This window comes from Lissotriton vulgaris, chromosome 2_1, assembly GCF_964263255.1.
Source record: "Lissotriton vulgaris chromosome 2_1, aLisVul1.2, whole genome shotgun sequence".
Lineage (NCBI taxonomy): Eukaryota > Metazoa > Chordata > Amphibia > Caudata > Salamandridae > Lissotriton > Lissotriton vulgaris.
The window spans coordinates 509,990,663-510,004,325 of NC_141687.1; the positions used below are offsets into that span (position 1 = coordinate 509,990,663).

Below are 13,663 nucleotides of genomic sequence, written 5' to 3' on the forward strand. Positions count from 1 at the left end.
AAGTAGAGAAGAACAACTTGGGAATGAAGTTCCCACTCGTGAACTTGTGGCCTGTGTCTGCTGAGCAGGTCGGCAATTTGATTGTACATCCCTGGAAGGTGTTCTGCTAGGAGATACATTTTGTGATGAATTGCCCAATTCCAAATGCTTTATGCCAGGCGCGACAGCCAAAGAGAGTGTGTCCCTCCTTGCTTATGTAGATAATACATCACTGTCATGATGTCCGTGCGAACTAAGACTGTTTTGTGTAGAAGGTGAGTGTAAAAAGCTTTTAGTGCTAGAAACACCTCTAGAAGTTCCAGGTAGTTGGTGTGGAGACATTTTTGATTATCCGCCCACAGCCCTTGTACTGTGTGCTGTTGAAGATGAGCACCCCAACCTGAGTCTGCTGTAAGTACAGTCTGTGGAATCGGGTCTATGAAGGGCCGCCCTTTTGATAAATTTTGGGGTTCCACCACTGTAGAGAGCGATGGGTGCAGCTGTCTACCAACACTAGATCGGTTAATTGGCCCTGCGATTGATTCCACTGACATGCTAGACATTCCTGTAGAGGACGCATGTAAAACCTTGAATGAGGTACGATTGCAATGCAGGATGCCATCATTCCCAGCAGTTGCATAAAAACTCTGGCTGGTAATGTTCGATTGGGTTGAAATTGTAGTGTTGTGGCCTGAATATTGTGAATTTTGGCTACATTGGGAGAGGCTAGAGCTTTGAGAGTGTTGAGGATAGCTCCTGGATAATATTGCACCTGCACAGGGAACAGATGGGATTTCTGTGCATTGATTGTGAAACCCAATTGCTACCTTACCTTTCCCTCCTGAGGCGGAAGCCGGGAGGTCTCTCCTCTATTCTTTGGCAATTTTAAATCGAGTGTGTTTTGTCTTACATGCTTGACATTTTTATTTTTATTTTTACTTTGTGCAGTTTGAGTTCGCGCTTGTGTTATAAGCGTGCTGCTGCCTTGCCTTAGACTTCCCAGCGCTTGTAAGCGCTTCGCCCTGCTCCCTCTCCCTTACTTGGGATTGTAGACCGCCCTCGGCTGAGTGTTGACGCCGGGGGCTGGGATCTCATTTCGGCCGCCATCTTGGGGGTAGGACTCTCCGCCCTCGCGCTCTAGTAGCGCTATAAAAAGCTCCCCCCTTCCTCCGCGCAGCGGACGCGTACTGCGGACGCGCCGGACCTGCGCCGGAGTCGTGCCAGAGTCCTGCCCGTCTGCGCCCGTCAGCGTCCCGGTGGCATTCGGCGTGGCAGGTACTTCTGGCCATTATGCTCTCCTACTCCGCTCAGGAGCTATACTCCCTGCGCGCCGCGGGTGCTGCCTGTCACTCAGTATTTCCTGGCCGTTATAGGGGTAAACATAAGTGCCCTGTATGTAAGTGGCATCCCACCAGCAACCTCCCTTCCACCTGTCCTATTAAGGATTGTAGCATTAAACATCTTTTTCTACTCCTTAACACGAGGTCGCTGCATAGACACACTCAGGAGATCTTCGATCTCCTCTCTACGACCAGTCCTGCTTGTCTGATGCTCACTGAGACCTGGCTCAACGAGTCCTCCCACCCGGACATTATGGCAGCCATTCCCTCTGATTATATCATCCATCGACAAGATAAAGACAAGGGAAGAGGGGAGGAGTCGCCCTAGTTGTGAAAAAATCTCTTTCGTGCACGGTCACGCACACAAACACCATCGTAGGGGCCGACTCTCTTGCCTTCACCCTCTCCCTATCGCCCCAGCAAGCGGTGAAGGGTCTTGTCGTTTACAGACCCCCGGGCCCTGTGGGATCGTTTTTTGATGATCTCCAACAGGCTCTGTCGGTTCTTGTTTTAAGATCTGAGCAGTGTCTGTTGGCGGGAGATTTTAACTTCCACATGGACAACCACCAAGACCAAGATGCTATCAAGCTATTGGATATTACATCTACCTTGGGCCTGTCTCCCTATCTCTTCGGCCCGACCCATGATAAAGGCCATACACTTGACCAGGTCTTTTCCACTTCACCTATTATGGCTGTCACACTTCTACCGGTCTTGTGGTCTGATCATTGTCTCGTTCACTTCGAAATATCTTCTACTGTGAAACCTACGGTCAGTGCCACAAGACTACAGGGTAGCAGCCATAGGGCGTTCCATCGGGTGACACCAGATCTGTTAGCTCAGGCTCTGGTGGATCATCCTCTGTCGTATACGGGTGATATGGAGAATGACCTTGATAGCCTGCAATCCTGGCTTTTAGCTAGATTAAATGAGCTCGCCCCACTACAGCCAGCTAGGTCTGCCACCCAACGGATCTCGGCGCCTTGGTTTACGGAGGAATTGGCCCATCACCGTAGGCAATGTAAAGTTGCAGAACGAGCCTGGAGGGCCCAGTATGATCCTGAGGCTAAACAAATTTATAAATCCATGATGAAATCCTATCATGATTTAATTCTTCAGGGCAAGAAATGCTATTTTGCCAAAAGAATTGAGGATGCGGCAAACTCCTGCAAAGAGATTTTCTCAATTGTTCGAGAATTTACCACCCCGCGCTCAATCTCAGCTCAGGACGCTCCGACGGAGACTTGGGCCAATACCATTGCTAATTTTTTCACCACCAAAATTAGGCAAATACAGGATTCTTTTCCTTCGAGCTCTATGGATGACCCGCTGACTGTCGGCCGAGACAACTCTTCTGTCGACTTCAGGCCCTGTCCTGCTAGACTTCCCGCCCCTTACGGTTTCCGCATCCTTAGCTTTGATGCGGAACCTTAAATCGGGCTCACCGCTAGATCCTTGCCCAGCAAAATTTCTAGCGAGAATGGCAGATGTTGTCAACCCTATAGCTAATTGCATCCTTAACCTCTCCCTGAGCCAGGGGTCTCTGCCTCAATCTTGGAAACAGGCCATGGTCATTCCTCTCATCAAGAAGCCCAACCTGGACCCAGTAGTGCCATCCAATTACAGGCCAATCTCGCTCCTTCCAGCACTCACCAAAATCTTAGAGAAACACGTTCATAGCGTGTTATCTAACTTCCTGGAGTCAAACGAGCTACTCCATGAGTCCCAATCGGGCTTTCGATCTAACCTAAGCACCGAGACGGCGCTCTTGGAAGTCACCGAGATTGTGAAGGAGGTGCTGGATACCGGAGGCAGGGTGATGTTAGTTATGCTAGACCTGTCGGCGGCGTTCAACACCGTCCCCCATGAGGATCTCCTCCCTAGGCTACATGACATCGGTCTAGGGGGGACGGTGCTCAACTGGTTTCGTTCCTTCTTAGCCAACCGCCGACAGACGGTCTGGGTCCCACCGGGATCTGCCGAAATGCCGCCTTTGGGAGTCGGAGTCCCTCAGGGCTCCGTACTGAGCCCCACTCTATTTAACATCCTCATGACCCCTCTGGCGACATTGGCAGAGTCCTATGGGGCCCGGATCGTCTCTTATGCTGACGACACCCAGCTTCTGTTCACCTGCCGCAAGAGCGAAGATTTCGATGGAGAAAGTATCCGTGAGTGCCTTGGGGCTGTTTTTAATTGGTTCCAACTTAACAGCCTCAAGTGCAACTCGGACAAATCCGAGATACTATTCTTCGGATGCCCATCGGAACCAGATTGGCATGGCTGGTGGCCCACTGACATGTTCCCCCCAGCTCAGTCATGTAAATGGGCTAAGAACCTGGGAGTCAAAATTGACAATGAGCTTTGGCTCAAATCCCAGGTGTCCACTCTTACGGGAACGTGCTTCGGGATCCTCAGGATGTTGCGTAAATTCTTTCCTCTTCTATCCGAGGAACATCGGAGGATAACCGTCCAGGCACTTATAGGATCCAGATTGGATTATGCAAATGTTCTATATCTGGGTCTGCCAGAATATCTTTTACAGCGCATGCAGGTGACCCAGAACGCTGCAGCTCGAGCAATTTTTGGCCTGCATCGCCGCTCTAGTGCCTCAAATCTTCTTCTATCCCTCCATTGGCTTCCTGTATGGAAGAGGATAATGTTTAAAGCCATGACCCTAGCCCACAAAGCCCTGCATGCCAATGGTGCAAAATATCTCCAGAAGAGACTGGATTTCTACCGGCCTACACGATCCCTAAGATCGGAATCATTAGCTCTGGCAGTGGTGCCACGTATAAAAAGGGCTCGACTGGGCGGTCGGTCCTTTAGATTCCTTGCCCCCCAGCTTTGGAACTCCCTGCCGTTATCCTTGCGGACCACATCGAATCTGCTTGCCTTCAGGAAAGGCTTAACAACTTGGCTGTTTTCTGGTTAGAGCGTTTCTCTTTTTTGGTTTCTGTCTGTTTATTGTTATGTTGTCCAGTTCTTTCTTAAGGTCTGGAGCACAAAGCGCCAGGACACTCCTTTGGAGTAGCCGTTGCGCTATAAAAGTCCCTTTTAACATAACATAACATAACATAACATAACATAACATAACATAACATAACATAACATAACATAACAAGTAGGTGTACTGTTCCCTGAGTGTGTAGTATACAGTTCTGATAAGAGCTTATTTTGATAATACAGTCATCTAGGTAAGGAAAGACATGGATACATTGTTTTCTGAGATGAGCGGCTACTACTTCGGGGCCTTTGGTGAACACTCTCGAGGCTGTGCTAACACCAAATGGAAGTACCTTGAACTGGTAATGTTTGCCTACTACCACAAATCTGAGGTATTTGCGATGCGCTGGATTAATTGGAATGTGAAAGTATACGTCTTTTAGATCCAGAGTAGACATAAAGTTGCCTTGCTGTAAGAGAGGAAGTACCTGTTGCAGAGTCACCATTTGAAAGTGCTTTGACCGTATCTATTTGCTTAACTCTCTGAGATCTAGAATAGGTCTTAAGGAGCCATCCTTTTTGGGAATTAGAAAGTAAAGGAAATAAACCCTTGACCTGTGGAGCTGATTCTATAGCTCCTTTGAGTAATAGAGATTGCACTTCTTGTTGAAGCAAGTGCTGGTGGTCTGTTGACAATTTGTAATATCGAGGTGGAATGTTTGGAGGGTTGTTGGTAAGCTCCAGAAAATAACCATGTTGGATAATTCCAATTACCCAATTGTTGGTTGTTATTGATTCCCAAATGGGGAGAAAGTGTTGAAGTCTTCCTCCGACAGGTGTGGAATGGTCGGAGGGAAGTGTGGGGAAGTCACTGCTTGTTTGGGGAAGGGGAATTGCGGGGTGTGGCTGTCTTGCCTCTGCCCCTTGGACTGTTTCCCCTGTAGCCCCCCCCCCCCGGGAAATCCTCTTGTAAAGGATGATTGAGAAGTGTTTTTGTAAGACAAAGTGTTTTAGTCTGTCCCTGTGGAATTGGACTCTCCCCTGGAAAAAGAGACCCAAAAGGAACACTTATTAGAGGAAGACTGAAGCGCTTCCATGGATTTCGCTACATCTGTATCTTTTTTCATCTTTTCGAGCACTTGATCAACCTCAGGGCCAAAAAGATGTTGTTTGTCGAAGGGTATGTTTAGAATGGATTGCTGTATTACAGGTTTAAACCCCGAGATACGTAGCCAGGCATGTCTGCAGAGTAGGATGCTAGTATTTATCCCTCTAGCTGCAGTATCAGTCAAATCTAGAGTGCATCAAATGGAGTTGTTGGTGATCAGTTTACCTTCCTGCACTGAGTCTTGTGCTTTTGCCTTATGCTCATCTGGGAGAAATTGTAGAAGTTGTTCTATTTCGTCCCAGTGGGCTCTATCATAACTTGCAAGGAGACCTTGGGTGTTAGCAATACGCCAATGATTAGCTGCTTGCTCAGCTACACGTTTTCCAGAAGCGTTGATTAGTTTCGACTCTTTATTTGGGGGAGGAGCATCACCAGATGCTTGAGAATTAGCTCGCTTTCTGGATACCACTACAGAGTCTAGGGGTAACTGACCCTTAATAAAAATAGGGTCTGTGGGGGAAGGTTTATATTTCTTATCCACTCTAGGAGTGAGGATCCTAGCACATATAAGGGTCTTTAACGATTTTGTCTGTGTGCCGTGACTTACCTTTAAGCATAGGCAGTGTTTGACTGGATTTATGTGTTGCTAGAGTTTCAAAGACAAAATCCTCCTCTAAGGACTCTTTACGGAGCTCTATCCCATGGTAGTGTGCAGCGCTAGCAATCAGCTCCTGATATGACAGATTGTCATTGGGTGGAGATGGTATGGCAGGGTAAAGGTCTGGTTCTGTATCCTGTGGAGGATCAATGGTATAATCCGTCCAAGGATCTATTGGTGAGTGTGTATCATCATCATCAATGTCATCTGCCTCAAGTTGAGGTAAAGCAAAGTGCCTAGGTGTAATGGGCAAGGGATCAAATTGTGGCAGAGATGGGGGAGGAGGAGAAGGTAGTGTGTGGAAAGGAATAACCCCCCCATGTTTTTTCTTCAATGGAATTTTAGAGCTGTCGTCATCCGGAAGCTTGTGTTTCGATGGCGGTTTAGGGTGGATATGTCCAGTAGCCGGATTAATATATTGTTTTTTCTGTTTCAGATCCGATTTGGGTGGTACAATGACCATGCTTGGATCCACTTGCAGTACGGGCAGCTGTTTAATTTTCGGCGCAGAAGCTTTCGGTGCCGAGTTGGAATGTTGTTTCAGTACCGAAGATTTGTGGTCTGAGGAATGCTTCTTTGGCTTCAGTGTCAAAGGTTTCTGTTCCGAGCCCATTTTATGTTTGGACCCCAAAAGTTTTGGCTCGGAAGTGGGTTTTGGGCCAGTGGACCCAAGCCGGAAGGCTTGACAGAATGTTTTGGCGCCGAGCATTAAAAACCTCTACTCGGTGCCGACCTTGGCCTGAAGGCAGAGCTGGTGCCGAAGCCTTAGATTTTCTTGGGACGGTTGGGGGGGGGGGGGTTCTTCCGTACTCACGTACCCTTGTCCCTGCGGCACATCGTTCTCTTTGAGTAAAATCTGCAACTCTGCCTCGGAGTCCGATGCCGTTGAAGCATGTTCTTTAGCCGCGGAGACTTTCCCTTGGTCGGATTCTTCACTGAAGAGATCCGGTGTGTCATCCATCGAGGCCTTCAATCACGGAGAGTTTTCTTCAATCTGAAGGATCGACACATGCCATAGTCTTATTCTTTGTTTCGGGGGAAAAAGCACACGTTACACACCTGATGTAAGTCCGTATGTGAATACTGCGAGTGGCACAGGGGACAGAATTTGAACTGAATCCGTTCCATCGACTAGGTGCCGGACTGAGGCAGATAGGCCAGAAGGTTGCCTGTGAAAACCACAATCAAAATTGGAGATTTCTTGATGTCAAGTCGAACCATGTAGAAAAGGGAATGTGATCGACAACAATACTGTCAAGGGTAGAGTGGATTGAGCACTGAGGGGAACCCGAGGACCGAGATCACCTCGCACAAAGCCCCTCCTTATCTGACGGATCTAGCCATCACCTACGAGCCTAATAGAACACTCCGCTCTAGGGGAATTGGTCTACTTAAAATCCCCCGGGCAAAAAAAGCCAGAATGGGAGGCCGCTCCTTCAGAGTGTTAGCGGCCAACAAATGGAACTCTCTTCCAGTGAACATCAGGCTAGCGGATACTGAAACTAAATTTAGGAAACTATTAAAGACCTACCTGTACACCCTCTAGTTTCAGGCCTTCGACCACGTCTGCCTCTTTCTCCACAGCGTGGGGACACGCCGGGATGACGTTGCCATGCGCTTTACAAACCCCTTTATTAATTTTATTATTAAATACACTCCCGAACCAGATGGCGGAAATAAACAATCTAACAATGGAGTTGATGCCCATGTGCACTATCTTCGAAAGAAGGAGTCACCTTACCTCGTGACTAGAAAGACTTCTTTGAAGAATAACAACTTACAATCATCCGGACCGATCACTAGATGGCAGGAGTATGCAATGCATGTGATCTACAGTTCACATCTCGCGAACACTCTGCTATTTTTTTCAACCACTGCATTCCAAGAACTTTCTCCCACTAAATGTCCCTCCACCCCTACACACAAGGCACACATGCAAACGTGCCTTCTCCATTGCAAATTCTGTCCTGTGGAAGGGGTTCCCCACAAATCTTTGCTCTGTTTCCGACCACATAGCTTTCAGTAAACCAAAGCATTGAAAACTAGCATTTTTGCCCACCTCATTTAAACATCTCACTGCTTGTACAGCAAAACAGTATTATGTAACTCAGGTTACAAGTACAAAAATGGGGTGCACCTTACAGATCAGGATGATTAGAATAATAGTAATAAGTAGAATCTATGGTCCTACGCCTCTCAGACACTATGCTTATTTTGTTTGGTTGAAAGATCTACTTTACATCTACAAGACAACTTTATTAAGGCTGGCTATAAGGGAGGGCAATTCTGTCACAGGGGACATAAATCTGTGTATCATCAACACGTTGATGGCACTTGTGATAATGTTCATGAACTATAACCCCTGGTGCTGTACATAAATACTGAATAACAATTGTGAAAGTTGCCACCACTACAGAACCCAAATGGATATAGGCCCAAGGGTGGAACCATGAACCAATAGCCCTACTTTTAAATGCCACTAAAATATATAGACTTTAATAGCCATTTGTCTTCCAGTCTGAGAACAATAATAATCAATACTGGAAACCTTCAGAAATGTAACTGGCAGCAACAATCCCCTCATAAATTAACCGTCCTAAAACGTGTCTGAAGGGAATAACAACCAAGAAATCAGGGACACTCTCACAAGGAAGCCAGAGGATTAAATAGATTTTGTGTCACAGCCACAATCTGGTAAACCACCTTAGACATAGTAGATGTGAAGCAACCAGGTGATGTCAACATACCAGAATTGTTGTCAGACTGCCTTTCTTTTGGATGGGGACATGGAAAATCCTGGTTGACAGAGTTCCCCATGACCACCCACAGCCCATCTGTTTGGCCATTAAAAATAACTCGACAAATTCAACATATTCAAGTGGAACATCCTTAGTGTTGATGAAGGGAGGTAGAACTGGTTGGCATATTCCATGATGGCATATTCCATGTGATGTACTCTAAATTCGGATCCTAAATGTACCAGAAATTTTTCGGAAATACAATTCCTCACTTCAACAAACACATTTGAAATTGAAAAATACTGGGAAAATGTTTTCACGTTTTGGATATTTTAGCACAATTTTAGCTAACAACCTGGAATAGCTCTTTTTTTTTTACCTAAACCACTCCAACTTACAAACGCATATGCATATGCCACTAAATATAATATGTTGCATAGTGTTGATTTTTATTTACAAGTACAGCTCTGAGCAGTTACAGCACCTCTGAAATATTTCCAAAATAAGTATTTTGAGATTTAAATAGGAAACATATCAGTGCAAGTGTGGCTGATCCAAATTCACTCAAATAATGTTAATCAGTTTTATATGCGTATGCACATCCATAATTGTATTCTTTTTAAGCCCTATTGCGTGCATTTAATTGTCATCGTAGGGCTTATTTTTATGAGGATATACAGTCATATTCTCTGTTGTTTCGTCAGCCCACTTTCATGAGAACAAATGAGCATTTTGTGAAATTTAAAAGGTGAACAAACACAGCTTCCACACGTTCATCCGCTGCTTATTCTGCTAGTAGAAACAAGGGCAAAAGCAAAACTAATAAAAATGGAATGAAACTGAACCAGTTTCTTGGCTAAATGCCAAGATGCCTTTACAGAATGTACAGTACAGAAAAAATGGTCCGAGTTATCGCAGTTGTTTCTAAATATTCAGATGTTTTTACATGAAAAACGTTCACCACATATATGTAACATTATGCATTATTAAACAAAATAAACAATAAAGCTTACAATATTCAAAATATGATTGTATTTATTTTTACAATTGTGTCCATTGTGAATTGTTGCATCACAAAAGTAACTATTTTCTTTTAAGGTATTGATAACATTGCCTTATGATACTCGTCAGATACATTTACTTCAAGGTTTAACTCACCAGCTCCAAACAGTGTCTGTGGCCAAAGGCGGCCGCATAGTGCACAGTGTTGTACCCCTCCTTGTCCCGAATAGATGGATCAGCATCATTTTCAAGTAAGAACTCCAGACACCTAACAAGAAATACTCAGCATTACTGGAATAGAATGCAACTTTATGCATAAAAAACTTACTCATTAACAAACAAATTAGCAATATGGACAAAGGAAAAGTATCAACACACAAATCTCTCTACCAGCAACCCTAAATGGCCACAGATGATGCATGTCTGATAACAGGGCAGTGAGATGCAAGAGACAAAAGCACCAAAAAAGACGGGATTGAAGACGAAATGAGTCTATTACAAACAATCGTATTTTACGGCAGTTCTCTTGCCAATGCAATCCAGAACAGTGGGCCACTTAGCGGGTGTGAGTTAGCCATGGTGAACTGGTGATCGCTGACCTCCGTGAACCACCAGAGTAGGTGCGGAAAGTTCCCGCCCAACGATTGACTGCTCCTGCTTTTTGTAAATATGTAATTCAACACTTAATATTTCGTGCAAAATAAAAGATTCGTTTTCAATAAAATAAACTAAATGATGAAATATTTGCTTTATGTTAATTATGTTTTTATGTTATACTAGCAGCCCGTCCCGACGTTGTCTGGGTATGAATTGCTGCCGGCCAGTAGTATATTGTTTTGTAGGATTTCGTTTAGATAGCATTTCTTATCTGTGACAGGCCTGTAAAACGCTCCGATTCACAGTGCACTGCTGATGCACTTAAGAGTGCGCGTTCGACAACATGGCCTGAGCACAATTTACATTACAGAAGAACACATTCATTGGTGGTAGGCACGGGGAGACAAAGCGATTTGCCTGGAATTACAGGATGTTGAGCTGATGCCGAGATTCGAACGTAGCTCCCCAGCTCTAAAGTTCGCAATTCTAGAACTTGTGGCGGGAGGTGTGTCTAAAAGTGTATGTCGGTGCTGGCCATCAATGAGAGAGACCTGTGCATTTTTCAAATCGGTGGTGAAAAAATACGAGTATGTTGCTGGAGATGTGGGCCGCCGTGCCACCAATGTACTTACCGGGGGAGGGTAAACGCCCATTATTCCGCAACTTTCTTTCCGCATACCATCACTCCGCATACCTTCATTACGAAAGTACCATGACTCCGCAATGCCATTATAACGCATGGCACTACATTTTATATGCTTTTACCACGCACACATTTACAACAAAATTCATTGTAAATGCATGAATGGTAAAAGCATGTTTTTTAAAAATGTTTGGATAACGTAAGTATGGGTATAGGGGTATATGTTGTGGGGTACTGAGGTATATGTTTTGGGGTGTTTGGGTATTTTAAGGGTTCAGATATAGTTTTGGGTTATGGGGTACAGGGGTAGTTTTAGGGTTTAGGGGTAGGTATGGGTTTTGGGGTACAGGGGTATTTTTAGGGTTCAGGGCTAGGTTTGGGTTTTGGGGTATAGGAGTATTTTTAGGGTTCAGCGGTAGGTTTGGGTTTTCGGGTACAGGGGTATTTCAAGGGTTCAGGGCTAGGTTTGGGTTTTGGGGTACAGGGGTATTTTTATGGTTCAGGGCTAGGTTTGGATTTTGGGGTACAGGGGTATTTTAGGGTTCAGGGGTAGGTTTGGGTTTTGCGGTACAGGGGTATTTTAGGGTTCAGGTGTAGGTTTGGGTTTTGGGGTACAGGGGTATTTTTAGGGTTCAGGGGTAGGTTTGGGTTTTGAGTTACAGGGGTATTTATAGGGTTCAGGGCTAGGTTTGGGTTTTGGGGTACAGGGGTATTTTTAGGGTTTAGGGAGATGTTTGGGTTTTGGGGTACAGGGTATATTTATAGGGTTAAGAGGGGGTAGTGTTTAAGGGTGTTGGGGTATTTTAAGGAGGATGGGTGGGTTATGATTATGGGGTGCAGGGGTATTTAAAGGGAGCAGGGTGTGGTTAGCACACGATAAAAGACATGGCATGAAGGGCGGAACGTACCACACACCCCCAGCGTTTGTCACGCCCCCAGCACACGCCCACAGCACAAAGCAGACACACCCACAAGGGACTACTTTGCTGGCACGGTTCTTTTACCTTTTAAATGTATATGGTGGGCGTCTGCATAGCCTATGTCCTTCTGCTGCAACTGCCCTTTCCAACACTGTATTGGGTGTTGTGATTGGTACTGTACTTTTTGAGTTTACCCGCCTCAAAGGTTTAGGCTGTCTCTTTATATTATTAGTATGGATGAATAAAAACTGTGGATCTTTTATGCACAGATCCACTTTTTTCACTGGATCACGAATCTGTGACATTATGAAAAAAACATTGACAAATCCAGTAATTCAGACTTTTATAGGTGAATGTGCTTCTTCGGGGATTGGTGTGAGAGTGTGAGAATGTGTGTGTGTGTGTGTGTGTGTGTGTGTGTGAGAATGGGTGATATGTGAATGTCAGAATGAGCAAGAGTGATATATGAAGCAAGAGAAAATCACTAACTCCCAAAAAGAAGACTTCTTTAGGAATGTCCCTCCAAGACCTATTTCACAATCTGTACATGCTTCCCTAGAAACGTCCATTACCCTAGACGAGTTAACATTAGTCATGCGAGATATGACTCCCGGCAAAGTGCCCGGACCAAACAGGTTCCTGGATGAATATTTAAAATCATTAATCACTATTTTAAGACCCCATTATCTGGCCACCCTGTCTCAAGCCCTGGAGGATCAACTATTGTCCCCGAACTGGAGACACGCCGAGATCGCAGTCTTCCCCAAACTTGGCCGCCCACCGGAATCACCATCATCATATAGGCCGATATTACTACTCAATATAGAGGCCAAAATATTGGCAAATATACTCATGCCGCTCATGCCAGACTTAGTTTACCTGGACCAGGCCAGCTTTATGCCAAAGCGGACCACCAGAAACAATATACAGCGGGCCCACAATGTGATAGCAGCGGTCTACCGACTCGATCGACCAGCGGCACTGCTATTAGCCGTAATCGACAAAGCGTTGACTCGGTGAGCTGGCGATATATGTTCACTATGTTAAAACATTTCAAAATGGGCCCCAAATGTATATTCTTATTCAACGTCTCTATATCCCAGCGGTTTCCAGTCGGCCGAGGCACTCGGCAGGGCTGCCCACAACTCCTCTGTTTTTCGCTTTGGTTATCGAGCCGCTGGCGGCCTGGGTCCGACTGGTTGGGGTAATGCACAGATTTGAACTGACACCTGGGATCTCTTAGCGCATTGTACAGTATGAGGACAATGTCCTCTTCTTCTTTACAGATTTGCATAGGTCCAGACCAAGAATTCTCCAGATTATGCGGATCTTTGGGCAGACCTCCGGACTAAGTATAAATAATCAAAAATCCATCATGGGGCCTTATTCGAGGCTCCCTGGAACACGGACGCTGGATTCAAGAGGTAAGAGTGGCCAAGAGCGGGTTCAAATATCTCTGCATATTCCTGACGGATACCCAATCTCTCTCTTTGGACCAAAACATTGGTACCCTTAGAGAGTGAGTAAAGGCGGAAGTTTAGGCATGGTCCAGTCTCTCTTTATCGCAGTATGGTAGATCAGCTATCTTCAAAATAGTGTCCCTTCTGCGCCTCTTATACCAACTACAGTCTCACTCCTACCCAATTCCACAACATTGGTTCATACAAATCGAGGCGATCTTGGGTCAATTCCTTTGGGGGGGGGATCTACGGCTAGGGTAGCACTCCGCACTGGT

General features: G+C 45.5%; 1 protein-coding gene across 4 annotated transcripts in view; it reads right to left on the reverse strand.

Moving 5' to 3' along the window:
- Nucleotides 1-13,663, reverse strand: part of ANKRD44 (ankyrin repeat domain 44) — a 712,165-nt gene that overhangs the window by 204,396 nt on the left and 494,106 nt on the right. For all 4 annotated transcript variants that reach the window (XM_086955419.1, XM_086955418.1, XM_086955417.1 and 1 more), the window contains exon 16: nt 9,925-10,036. In XM_086955419.1, coding sequence (XP_086811545.1) covers nt 9,925-10,036 — 112 coding nt within the window. The remainder of the gene's footprint in view (nt 1-9,924; nt 10,037-13,663) is intronic.